Source organism: Passer domesticus, chromosome 30 (assembly GCF_036417665.1).
Source record: "Passer domesticus isolate bPasDom1 chromosome 30, bPasDom1.hap1, whole genome shotgun sequence".
Taxonomy (NCBI): Eukaryota; Metazoa; Chordata; class Aves; order Passeriformes; family Passeridae; genus Passer; species Passer domesticus.
In genome coordinates this window covers 283333-295285 of record NC_087503.1, presented here as the reverse complement: position 1 = coordinate 295285, position 11953 = coordinate 283333, and the positions used below count along the sequence as shown (strand labels likewise).

Genomic DNA, 11953 nt, shown 5'->3' with positions numbered 1-11953 from the left:
TTAAATGGTGAGTTATGCTAAAGTTACTGCACTCTGGGAAACCCCTATCCATCCATATCCTATTAATATATCCATACCTGGGGGTGTGCATGGTTTTGTCTTGTGTACAAAGGAAGGAGTGTGCAAGCAACATGACTGACACTTTCACTGTCCATGTTCATCCCATACCCATGGGTACAGAGACATTATGGAAACCCGGGCACACACAGAGCCTTCTGTCCATGGATGCACAGACATCCAAGAGTCCCTGGCACACACAGACCCTTCTGTCCTTGGGTACAGAGACATCCAAGAGCCCCTGGCACACACAGAGCCTTCTGTCCATGGATACAGAGACATCCAAGAGCCCCTGGCACACACAGAGCCTTCTGTCCTTGGGTATAGAGACATCCAAGAGCCCCTGGCACACACAGAGCCTTCTGCCCATGGATACAGAGACATCCAAGAGCCTCTGGCACACACAGACCCTTCTGTCCATGGATGCACAGACATCCAAGAGCCCTGGCAAACAAAGACCCTTCTGTCCATGGATACAGAGACATCCAAGAGCCCCTGGCACACACAGACCCTTCTGTCCATGGATACAGAGACATCCAAGAGCCCCTGGCACACACAGACCCTTCTGTCCATGGATGCACAGACATCCAAGAGCCCCTCGCACACACAGATCCTTCTGTCCCTGGATACAGAGACATCCAAGAGCCCCTGGCACACACAGACCCTTCTGTCCCTGGAGGATGGAGCGTGGTGGGTGGGGGTGGTTGGTGGGCAGCGAGTCCCGGACAGCAGGCCAGACCCGGCTCCAGCCCTGCCAGGCCCTGCCAAGGCTCAGTGCCAGCTCCTCTGGAATGGGAAAGCCCTTCAGCATTGTCCCTGCCCAGAGGGACAGTGCTGGCCTGGCAGCACAGGTTGTTTTCCCCTCAGGCTGCAGGAGATGAGAACACAACACTGAGTGCGAGGCACAGCTGCGGGTGCTCCCCATGAACCTCAGCTCTGGGAGCACTGTCTGCCCCAAGCTCCAGGGGCTGCAGTGGGAGCCCGGCTGGGCTCTGCCCTGGGGCCATCCTGCAGGGACAGCTGGAAACAGGGAGCATTCAGCTGCCACAAACAGCCAAGCCAGGGCTGCAGGGCAGCTGCTCCAGCCTGGACTGCACTGCTGTGTGCTGTGCTCTGGGGCTGGGGCTCCCCACACAGGGGACTGGACTGGTGTGCCAGAGGAGACAGAGAAGCTTCAGCTTCAGCCTCACTGAGGTGGCTGCGTGGGCTGGGAAGAGTGGGGAGGCTCAAGGGGATTCACAGAGCTCATCCTGCTGCAAGGATGAAGAAAAGGGAGTGGGAACTCAGCAGTGAGGAGAGCTGAGGGCTGGAGAGTGGCTCTGAATGACACTAAAATCCCACTGGACCTCTGAGACATTGCTGCTCCTCAGCCAGTGACAGCACGAGTCCCTAAGCCTGGGGCTCGGCCTTCCTTGTGGTCAGGGGCAACACGTAAGGCCAGCAAGTAAAGGAGACTGCGATGGGCTGGGAATTCACTGGGGGAAAAAAGGGAGCAGTTGAGAAGTAAAAGGCAGGTGGGGGAGAGAACTGTTCAGAGAAGGGCTGAGCTACATCTTGAGCAAGCTGAAAAATGTCATTTGGAGTCATCCCAGATTGATTTGATTTCAGAAGGTATTGAACAATTTTAATTTTTGGGAGGTGTCATGTTTTCCCTTGGAGGTGTCCACGCTGCAAACTTGAGCTGCGTTGTCAAAATGCTCAAGCAAGTCTGTGCTGCAGGTGACACCATTTCTTCTTTGGCTGATTCCAGCCCGGTGCTGAGCTCCAGCAGAGCCCTGCCAGAGCCCAGAGCAGCCTCAGCATCCGCAGAGCCCGGCTGCAAGGAGAGAAAGCAGAAACTGCCCGTCAGCTGAGGGCTCCTGTCCCCTAGTCCCAGCTGCCCGCAATGCCCAGGCCGTGCTGGCTGTGCCCAGAGCTGTGCCCAGAGCTGCCCATCAGTGCTGCCTTGGGAAGCAGGGCAGGAGGGCAGGACATGTGCCCAGCCTGCAGCCAGCCATGGCACATCCAGCCCTCAGCAGCTGCCCAGAGCCAAAAAGCAGCTGGGCAGTCGACTGAAGAATTTGTTGCATCCCTCCCAGCAAAGGGGGGAACCTTTGGTGCCCAGCCAGGCCATGCCATGCCCAGATCTGGGAGCATCCCCCTGGCTGTGGAACTCACCTGCAAATTGGGTGTGGAGTGTGTCTTTAGAGAAGCTGCCAGAATCCAAGTCCATCATCTTCAGCTGGCCAGGCCAAGGAAGAGATTGTTGTCCTTGAGGTTGTCCTTGCTGTCTCCAGCAGCAGCCCCACCTGGTACAGCTTCTCCAGGAGCTCCTTCTCCTTCCCTGGGACCAGACCAGGCTGTCAGGGCTCTGCCCAGGGCCCCAGCCATCCATGAACCAGACAAGCAAAACCAGGGGGGATGGTGGCCACCAGTGCTTGCCACACCAGATCTCCAGCTCAGCTCCAGCCCAAGAGCTGCATGTTCCCTTCTGCTGACCCCTGCTCAGAGCTACAGGCAGGACAAAACCAGTCTGGTTTGCTTTGCCACTGAGTGCCAAGAAATGTGTGGAGCTCCTACCTGCCAGGCCCCTGGATCCAACTGTGCACATGGATCTCTCTCATCTTCTAGGGCCGAGGAGCACCCTGCACCCAAGGATGGCAGAAAAGCTCTTCTAATGATGGCCTGTCCAAGGGTTGCATGGACAAACACCTCTTAATGACATCTTGGCATTCTGGGGAGACAAACCAGAAATCACCAGTCACTTGGAGAAGTTTCCCCCTGTTCCTGTGCCCAGGCCATACTGGGTGTGCCCAGAGCTGGGCCTAAACTTCCCCATGGATTCTCTGTTTAGAGGAGAGCAGGACATGTGCCACCTCCTCAGCAGCTGCCAGAGCAGGATGCCCATCAACCCGCTGCTGTCTCCCAGCATTGGTATTCCCCCTGTGCCCAGAGATGAGGATCCACCTTGAGAGAGCCGTGGTGGGAACAAGATGCGCCCCCAGATGATCTCCTGGCCCCTCCTGAACGGGTGCTTCCCCACGACCAGCTGGTACAGCAGGAGGCCCAGGGACCAGATTGTCGCTGCCTCGCCATGGTAGCTTTGGTGCTGGGTCCACTCTGGAGGGCTGTAGGCCAGGGTTCCTGTGGAACACAGACACAGCTCAGCAGGGGGATGCTGCTGCTCCCAGAGCCTGGCCCCAGCATCCCTGTGCATGTGGGGGCTACTCTAGCAACACACGGGGTGACCGCTGCCCTCTCACCATCACCTGGGACTTGTGTACAAACTCAGGGCTGGAAAAGAAGCCACTGGTGCTGGAAGAGGGCAGCAGAAACCCTGGGAAGGCCCAACCATGACACAGAAAGGAAAAACCCACCCACTGGTGGAGAAAACCCACTCTCCTCTCTGCCTGCATGGGCCCCCAAAAAATGTTAATAAGCCAAGGCAAACAAGGTGAGTGGAGCAGTCCAAGCCCCTCCTCCCCTGCACACCAAACCATCCAGGGCATGGGTTCAGACCCCCCTCTCCACTACCCCCATGGGGGTTTTTGTCGGGCTGGCTGCACCAGCTCCAGCCCCAGCCCAGGGCACACTGGGACTGAAGGCTGTCAGCAGGGCTGGGAGCTGCCCCCCCTCACACCCCAACCAAATCAACTTGGCTCCAGCATTAATCCCATCCCAGCTGCAGTAGGGGGAAGCCCCGGTGCTACACCCAGGCTGGGCCATGAGATGCCCAGGAGCATCCCCTGCGAGGTCTCACCTGCAAACTGGGTGTAGGCTGTGTCTTGGAGGAAAGCGCCACAGCCAAAGTCGATCAGTTTCAGCTGCCCGCTGGCCAGGTCAAGCACGATGTTCTCGGGCTTGATGTCCCTGTGCAGGACCCCGCAGCTGGTGCAGTGCCGCACAGCCTCCAGCACCTGGCGGAACAGCCCCCGCGCCTCCTCCTCCGGCAGGAACCTCCGCTCCGCCAGGAAATCCGAGAGCTCCTGGCACCGTTCTGGACGCTCCAGCACCATCAAGAAGCTGTCGGGGAGCTCAAGCCACTCCAGGAGCTGAATGACACCAGCACAGCCACAGGACACCTTGGCCAGCAGCACGATCTCCAGGGGCGCGCTGGTGCCGTCGGGCTGCGGGAGGAGCGCGATGCCGTCAGTGGTGCTGAGGCCGTGCCAGGGCTCTGGGACCCCTCAGCCAGCCCGGGATGCTCTGCATGCCCTGCTCAGCCCACGCCCGCTCTGCCCACAGGGCTCCTGGCGGCTCCCACCCTGCCGGGCCCCGGCTCCTCGCCGCCCGGCACGGCCCGGCTTCTGCCGCCGGCCCCGCTCACTCACCAGCTCGCTCCAGTGCCGGATGCGATCCCGCGGCACGCGTTTGATGGCCACCTGCGAGCAAGGGAGAGCAGCAGGCTGAGCTCAACGCCCTTCCCACTGCGCTCCGACATTCTCGTCCTTGTCTCCCTCTTCCCTCTCCGCCCGCCGCCGGTCCCGCCGCTCACCGGGGCGCCGTCCGAGAGCCGCGTCGCCGAGCAGACGCTGCCGAATCCGCCGCGCCCCAGCAGGGAACCCAGGCGGTAGCGCTCCTGCAGGGCCTCCTGCGCCTTCCCTGCGGGCGGGACGCGGCTGTCAGCGCTCGGCCCGGGGCCAGCAACGGCCCCCGAGCGCCCCTCACCCGCCCCGGCCCGGCCATCCCCCGGCGTTCGGTTTTCAGAACGCGGCACGGGAGGCTCGGGGCCGGCGGCTGCGCTGCCGAGCGGCGGAGCTCGGGCCGGGCAAGCCGCAGCGGAGGCGGCGGGAGAGGCAACGCCGCCTGTGTCCTCCGCGGGCCCCGGGAGGAGCCGGGGCCGGGCTCGGGGTTGGGGTCGGGGCCGGGACTGGACCCTGCGCCGGGGCCGTGGCCGGGCTCGGGCCAGGCGGAGCCAAAATCCGGCGATGCCGCCCCAACCCCAGGCATTGACGCCCGCCCAGCAGCGCCAGCGCCAGCACGGCCAGAGCCGGGCTGAGGCCAGGCGGCGGCGGGACGGCCGGGGGCGGGCACGGGGCAGCCCCGCCCGGGGCCGGGGGCGGGCCGGGGGCATGGCCCAGCCCGGCACGGGGAGAGGGAGGCGGGGAGAGGAGAGGGACGGCGGGAAAGGGAGAGCGGGAGAGGTACGGGGCAGCGGGAGAGGGAGAGGAGAAGAGACTCTAAAGTTTCTTCTGTCGCTGCTGCTGCTGCTGCTGCTGCTGCTGCTGCTGCTGCTGCTGCTGCCGCTGCTGCTGTCGCTGCTGCTGCTGCTGCTGCCGCTGCCACTGCTGCAACTGAAGCTCCGGGGCCGTTTGTCCCCGTGTCTGTTTGTCCGTTGCCCGCTTGCCCCCGCCCCGAGCCCCACGTTCCCCGAGGGCAGCCCCTGAGCCTGTTCAAACACGGGAACTTTGCTGAGTTCAGCCCAGACCCAGAGTCTGGACTCCTGCACAGTGGCTCAGGAATCCCCTCAGTCCCTGCTGTGCATTGTCCTGCTGAGGGTCAAACACTCTCAGAGCGCATTCCCTGAATGCAGAATTTGTACCTGATCCAAGCACTGCACTTACCTCTCCAGCACTGATTTCCAAGAAAAACAGGGGAAGCCAAAGTGTGTCTAGGTCATGGTATCTTAAAATGTCTAAAACTTGCCAACTCATGGATCTTAGAAGTGATCTTAGAAGTGAGATCTGTTTGGAATTAATGGGATGGACAACTAGTGCAAGATGAAAAAGGGGAGCATAAAAACAAATCGAGAAAAACGTCTTGAATTGTTTCAATTTTCATTTAATTTCTTAAAAGCTCTTTCAGTTTTTCCAGAATCTTCTCCTCAGTCCTGTTTGCTTTTTCCAAGAACCTTTCCCGGAGAACGAGGTGCAGCTTCTGTCACTAGGTTTGCCACCAACTGCAGCTTTCCACACTGTGGGTGCAGCACAACACTTGCAGCAAAGCAGGAGAAATATTTGAAGAATTTGACAGCTTGTTCTTTTCTTTTCCTTGTGGGCTGGGCAGTTGTGCCATTGGTAAGGTTTTCATTGTTACTGTTCTACCCTAAGAAAACATGAGAGGCTACCAAGAACTCTTAGGGAATGCAAGCCTGACTGAATGCAGAGAAAGAAACTCTAGAGCCTGCAGCCAGAAGTGGAGAGCTGTGTGATAATCATTCCAACACCCCCAAGGACATCTTGAAAATGATCTAGAAGATGAAAATGGGCTGACAGGGAGTTTGTTTCTGTCTTCAGTCCAGATTCTTCTACATCTGAAAACAATTCCACAGTCTCCATCTAAATCAAGAGTACAATCAGTTCATAAAAAGCACCAGAACAAACTGTAGCTCTCAGGAGATGACTGAAAGAATCTGAAAAGGGAAAATGCAGGAGAAATGTATTTCTCAGCACTGCAGTACTTGCCTACCTGAAACCCTCCTCCATTTCCTCTGCATGCCTGGATCTGTTGGTGTCAGTTCTGTATTCAGTGGTGCCTCCAGCCCTGAATCCCCTCATCTACAGCCTGAGGAACCAGGAGCTCAAGGCTGCTGTGAGGAGACTGATGACTGGACATCTTAGGAAGCATTAAAGTGATTGCCAATTTCGGCAAATCACTTGTAATAAAAGTCATCTTTTCTAGCTCTTTTGGTTTGGTTCTTTGATTTCCCTGTTGTTTTCCTTTTTAAATATTCTTCCTAAAGCTAGACGATTGTTTCTGCCATCTCTGACTTTGTTTCTCTCCACCTTCCCTGTGGCCACAGACTGTGCCAATGAGGGGCTGCAGTCTCAAAGGTTTTAAAGGAACTAAAGGATATCCCAGCAAAGTTTTCTGCAGAGATCCCTCTATTCTTGCCTTCTCTGGAGCTGCAGCAGCAATGTCTGTGTGCAGAGCTGGGGGCAGATCAGTGCTGGCACAGCAGCTGTGCCCAGCAGCAGCAGCAGCAGCACTTGGTGTTGCCAGTGCTGCTGCCGTGGCCCTGCCCTGCTACCCTCGTGGCCCTGGTGTTGCTGCAGGGCCTGAGTGCTCTCGGGGCCGGGCACAGTCCTGGGGGTGGCAGTGCCGGGGCTGCAGCAGGGACAGGCCATGGGCACTGCTGGGGCAGCGCTGACGCCTCAGGCCAGGCCCTGGGGGCTCCAGGCTCCTTGCCCAGGCTCTCTCAAGAACACGGCCAGGCCAATGCTCAGCACAGAAAAGCCCCAGGGTGAGCAGCCCCAGGCTGGCCGTGGGCAGGCTGGGGGCAAACAGCATGGCTGGGGCTCTGCAAGGGCCCTGGGGGAGACGGGAAGGAGCAGCAGAGCAGGGGCTGATCCATCCCCAGGGTGCTGCACAGCCCAGGGCAGCGTCCCAGAACATCCTCATGGAGCTGCCAACAACATCCCCCCTCTGCAGCCCTGGCCTCTCCCCCAGCTCACAGAGGTGCCGCATCCTTGCAGGCACAGCCACGGCAGCACTGGCTCAGGAGCCCCTGTTTGCATTGCACAGAGCAGGCAGGAGCACACCCATGCTGCTGCTGTGGGGACATGAAACTGAGGGAGCACAAATGCCATCAGCCCCTGGGGCCAGGAAGGGCTGGGGGACACCAGGGAAACCACTCAGCTTTGTCCTGGCCTCTGCAGTCAGCCAGAAACTTTGTTCCCATTAGCTGGGAGTTTCCTGTCCCACTGCAGATGCTGTTGCTCAGAGCCAGGGCTGCCTGACAGCCACCCCCAAACTGCCCTGAGCATTTCCTTGGCTTCACCTTTGCTTTTTTTTCCCGTTTTTTTTGGTACAAATTTCTTCCTGTTGCCCAGCCCTGTTCCCTCCCCTGCAAAAAGCCCATCCCTGTTTGCCCTTTCCTCTCTGGCCCCACTCCCCATTGCAGTTCCTGACTTGGCACCATGGGAACGTCCCTTGGGGAGCAGGATCATCCTCCAAGTGCTGCAGGAATTGTCTGCAGGCTCCTGCAGTGCCTGGTGCTGCTCCCTTGTCAGAGGCACCACAGGCCAGGGGGGCACATCTGGGCTGCTGTTTCTGCCTGTGGGGCTCCCTGTTCTGGGCAGTGAGGAGGAGCTGCAGAGGCTCTGCAGGAATGACAGGATGGGCTTTGGGCCTGGGAGGAGAAGCTGAGGCACCTGGGCTGCTGGAGCTTCTGAAGAGGAGGCCCAGGGCTCATCGTGCAACTGCTGCAAGGGTGGTTTCAGAGAATCCCAGAATCAGCAAGGTTGGAAAAGACCTTGGAGATCATCAAGTCCAACCTGTGCCCTGACACCACCTTGTCTCCCCCGGGCCTCCTCTTCTCCATGATAAACAACCCCAGCTCCCTCAGCCTCTCTTCACAGGATTTTTGCTCCAGACCCTTCACCAGCCTTGTTGCCCTTCTCTGGACACACTCCAGCCCCTCCAATTCTTGCTAAATTTGGGGTCCCAGAACTGGACACAGCACCCGAGGTGCTGCCCAACCAGCGCCCAGCACAAGGGAAGAATTGCTCTCCTGGTCCTGCTGGTGACACCATTCCTGGTCCATAGGAGTGCCAGGGGTTGGATGAGGGAAATGGTTGGGAGGGGGCAGGAGACACAGTCTGATTGACTCTCAGCCATGAAGGGTCTTGATTTTCATAGCTATTCAGTCTGCATTAGAAGGTGCTGGGGGTCAATATCAACTGGACATTGCTGAAATCAATCTATAAACAGGAAAAAACATTAAACAGAACAAACTGTTCTCTCTGCATTGTTTTCAAGACAGTATATACACTTTGAATACACTTCAGATATCTGTCTAATTAATTACAGAAAACTTGAAAACTTCTGTTATTCCAAATGGCTTTTCTTCTTTGCGCATGTTGAACAAATGTTTATGAGCTTTTCTTACTGAATTCCTGAACTGAAGAGCTCAAGAAAGAAGAGGCCTTGGGAGTAGGAAAATTCATCATCAACCTCCAAGTGGCTGAGGATCCATCCCCATCAGAGCAGCAATGAACAGCAATGGGCACAGCTTTGTGGCTGCCCCAGCTTTGGGATAGGCCCTGGGCCTGGAGCAGGAGCAGCTCTTGAGGGCCCCAAGGCCGGGGCTCTTGTGCTGCCCTGGGCACATGGGATGGCAGCAGGGGCTGCAGAGCTCTCAGCACCTGAGCCAGAGGGGAGCAGGGCAGCCAGGGAGCCTCCTTTGGCCTTGGCCCAGCACCTTCCGCCATGGCTGGGGCTGAGTCCTGTGTGAGCTGCAGCTGCTGCTGTGCCCTTGGCAGGGGCTGAGGCCGTGGGGCCAGTGGCCAGAGCAGCCTGGCCTGAGCAGAGCTGTGGGGCCAGAGCCGGCTGGGCTGGGCTGGGGAGAGGCCCTTGGTGCTGCCCAGAGCTCAGGGCAGCTGGCAGAGCTTGCAGGGAGCTGGGCTGGGCTCAGAGAGCCTGCCCCAGAAACCATCAGTGTCCATCTCAGCCTGGCTGAGTGTGCAGGGGCAGGACTCAGGCCAGGCCTTGTGGGGCAGGGCCAGCGCCTGTGCAAGGCATTGCAAACAGGCAAGTGCCCCAGAGAGGAGGCTGCTCTGTGCCCTTGGGGGCATGGATAGAGCAGGGAGGGGGCCCAGGACATTTGTCACCACCAGGCTCTGTGCCCAGCCCTTGGCAGCCCTGGCTGCTGAGCCCAGCTTTGCCCTGGGCTGAGTTTGGCTGTGGCCCAGCTCCATCCTCCTGCAGGGCTCAGGGCCTGTTCCCGGCCATGGCCAGCCCTGGCCGGCCTCTCTGCTGGCCCAGAGGCCGGCAGAGCCCGGGGCAGGGCTGTCTGTGCAGGCCCACAGGTGCCTGGGGCTGTGCAGGAGCTGGCAGAGGCGGCCCAGCAGGGAGGCCATGGGGCACAGAGCCCCAAGGCTTCTGTGGGCAGCACGGCACAGGGGCCGTTCCCAGCCGCAATGCTCCTGGCCTGGGCTGGACCTGCACAGGGGCTGGGCCACCATGGCTGGGCCAGCACAGGGCCACCAAGGGGCCACGCAGCCGCTGCCGGGGCTGACAGCAAGGCCAGGCACACACAAGCAATTGCTGAGCATGGCCTGTGCTGGCCAGGGCTGACTGTGCCACAGGCAGAGCTCAGCTGCCCTTGGGGGCTGCAGGAACAGTCAGGAGCCCAAAGAGCCTCCATGGCTGTGCTGGAGACCAAGGCTGGAGCAGGGAAATGCAGGGCTGCTGCAGGATGGGGAGAGCATGGAATTCCAGCACATACCTCAGCTCTCTGATGATCCCGGCACCATGCTGGGCCCTGTTTCAGACTGGAGCAGAGCAGATGTTGATGGGACAGGAGCCCTGCGGGGCTGTCAGGGACCTGCAGCTTGCAAGGTGCTCTGCTCTCCCTCAGGTGCTCTCAGAAAGATCCAATCCCTGGGCACCTCAATGCAGAAGTGGCACTGCCTCTTCATGGACACAAAACTGATGTCTGCCTGGAAAGGGGCAAAGGTTTTAATACCTGTTGGTTTCATAATATACCAGAAAATATTTTTTTATCAGGGTCATTTGAGTACTTTTAAGAAATGGCAAAATTTTCCCAACAGGAAGGGGAATTTCCTGGATCTACTGGTTTCTTCTACTGATGTCAGGAGAAGAAATACTGATCTTCCCCTCAACCATTGCTACCAACTTTCAGTCTAGTATTTCACGGCTTTCTTCCTTCAGGTGTTTCCAGCTCTCCTGTTGAAATGGCCATGTCTAAGGAGATCTCTTGATTTGGAACAGCTGGATCTATGTAATTCCTGTTGTTCCCAGATTTCCTCCTGCAGCTGGTCTCTGCTCATTCCATTGTGTCTCTGTTGACTGCCTTAGTGCTTTGAGCATCAGGGAATTGTCCAATGTTTCAGAAGTTTCAACACCTTCTTAGTGAGCATCTTAGTTGTATTTGTAATTTTTATGTCACCTCTTCCTAAGTCTTTGTCTAAAATCCTTCCTGTATGGCAATCCGTTGTGGATGGTGGACATGTCAGATGTTGCTGGCATGTCACAAGGTGCTGAGGGAAGGGTTTTGATGTTTCTTAAATTTTATCATGTTTACATTTATTATGTGTGCCATGAAGAGAAACCTTTCTATGCCTCTGAGTCTCACCCGTTCCTGCTCCCTCAAAGCATACAAACCTGATGAGTTGTGGCTCCCACTCCAGGGGCTGCGCTTGGATCTCTCTCCACAGCCACAGCAGAGCTCCCTGGCAAAGGAGGGATGAAGGAAACAAGACAGGCTGTGGGGATCAGGGCCAGGGCAGAGCCAGGGAGAAGAATGACTTTTGCATTTGATGGAGCTGTGCCTTCCCTTGGCTTTGCTGGCTGACAATCAATGAACATACCTCTCTGTCTCGGGCAGTTCCTTCTCCAAGGAAAGCAGGTGGGAGTTGGAGCCAAGGAGCTGAAAACTGCAGGTGCAGCCTGGGCTGGAGGGAGCTCAGATTTGAACAAGGCTGCTCTGAGTGCCAGGGCTTAGATGTGGGAAATGGTGGGGAGGGGGTAGGGACAGAGTCTGATTGATTGTCAGCCATGGAGGGTCTTGATTTTCCTATCTATTCAAACTGCATGAGGAGGTACTTGGATTCAGTGCCAATTGGAGATTGCACATATCAGTTTATTAGGAAGAAAAAAAAAAACCTAAACAGGACCTAAAAAATGTTTTCTCACTGTATTTTTAAATAGAATATATTTAGCTTGAATACACTACTGAAATCTGTGTAATTAACCACAAATTATTTGAAAACTTAAATAGAATTATTCCCAGAGGCTTGGCTTGTTAAGGTGTTTTCAATGTCAATGAGCCCTGGGGCACTGAATTCCTGCACTGAAGAGCTGCAGGCTGAACAAGCCTCTGGAGTAGTGAAATCCAGCAGCAGGCTCCAAGTTGCTGAGGATGTCAGCAGCCCCCACTGAGGCCATCCCTGCCCAGAGACTGTGGGGGAATGGGCAGACAAGGAGAGCGTCCCTGGGGCTGGGCCAGCAGAAC

The 11953-nt window shown here is 57.4% G+C and overlaps 1 protein-coding gene across 1 annotated transcript; it reads right to left on the bottom strand.

The window, feature by feature from the left end:
* Nucleotides 1-2116: 2116 nt before the first annotated feature.
* On the bottom strand, nucleotides 2117-4986 carry LOC135287547 (serine/threonine-protein kinase pim-1-like). The gene is made up of 6 exons (XM_064400840.1): nucleotides 4705-4986; nucleotides 4532-4624; nucleotides 4368-4418; nucleotides 3797-4163; nucleotides 3004-3180; nucleotides 2117-2770 (listed from the first exon to the last, which is right to left on the bottom strand). The coding sequence occupies exons 1-6, from the start codon at nucleotides 4984-4986 to the stop codon at nucleotides 2664-2666; spliced, it is 1077 nt and encodes a 358-aa protein (XP_064256910.1). The 3' UTR covers nucleotides 2117-2663.
* Nucleotides 4987-11953: the final 6967 nt, after the last annotated feature.

Coding starts and splice junctions, on each gene's coding strand:
- LOC135287547 (XM_064400840.1), bottom strand. CDS start 4,986: ATGCCTGGGGTTGGGGCGGCATCGCCGGATTTTGGCTCCGCCTGGCCC. Junction 4,419..4,531: donor GGCTCTCGGACGGCGCCCCG/GTGAGCGGCGGG, acceptor CCTTGCTCGCAG/GTGGCCATCAAACGCGTGCC. Junction 3,181..3,796: donor AGCCTACACCCAGTTTGCAG/GTGAGACCTCGC, acceptor TGTGTTCCACAG/GAACCCTGGCCTACAGCCCT.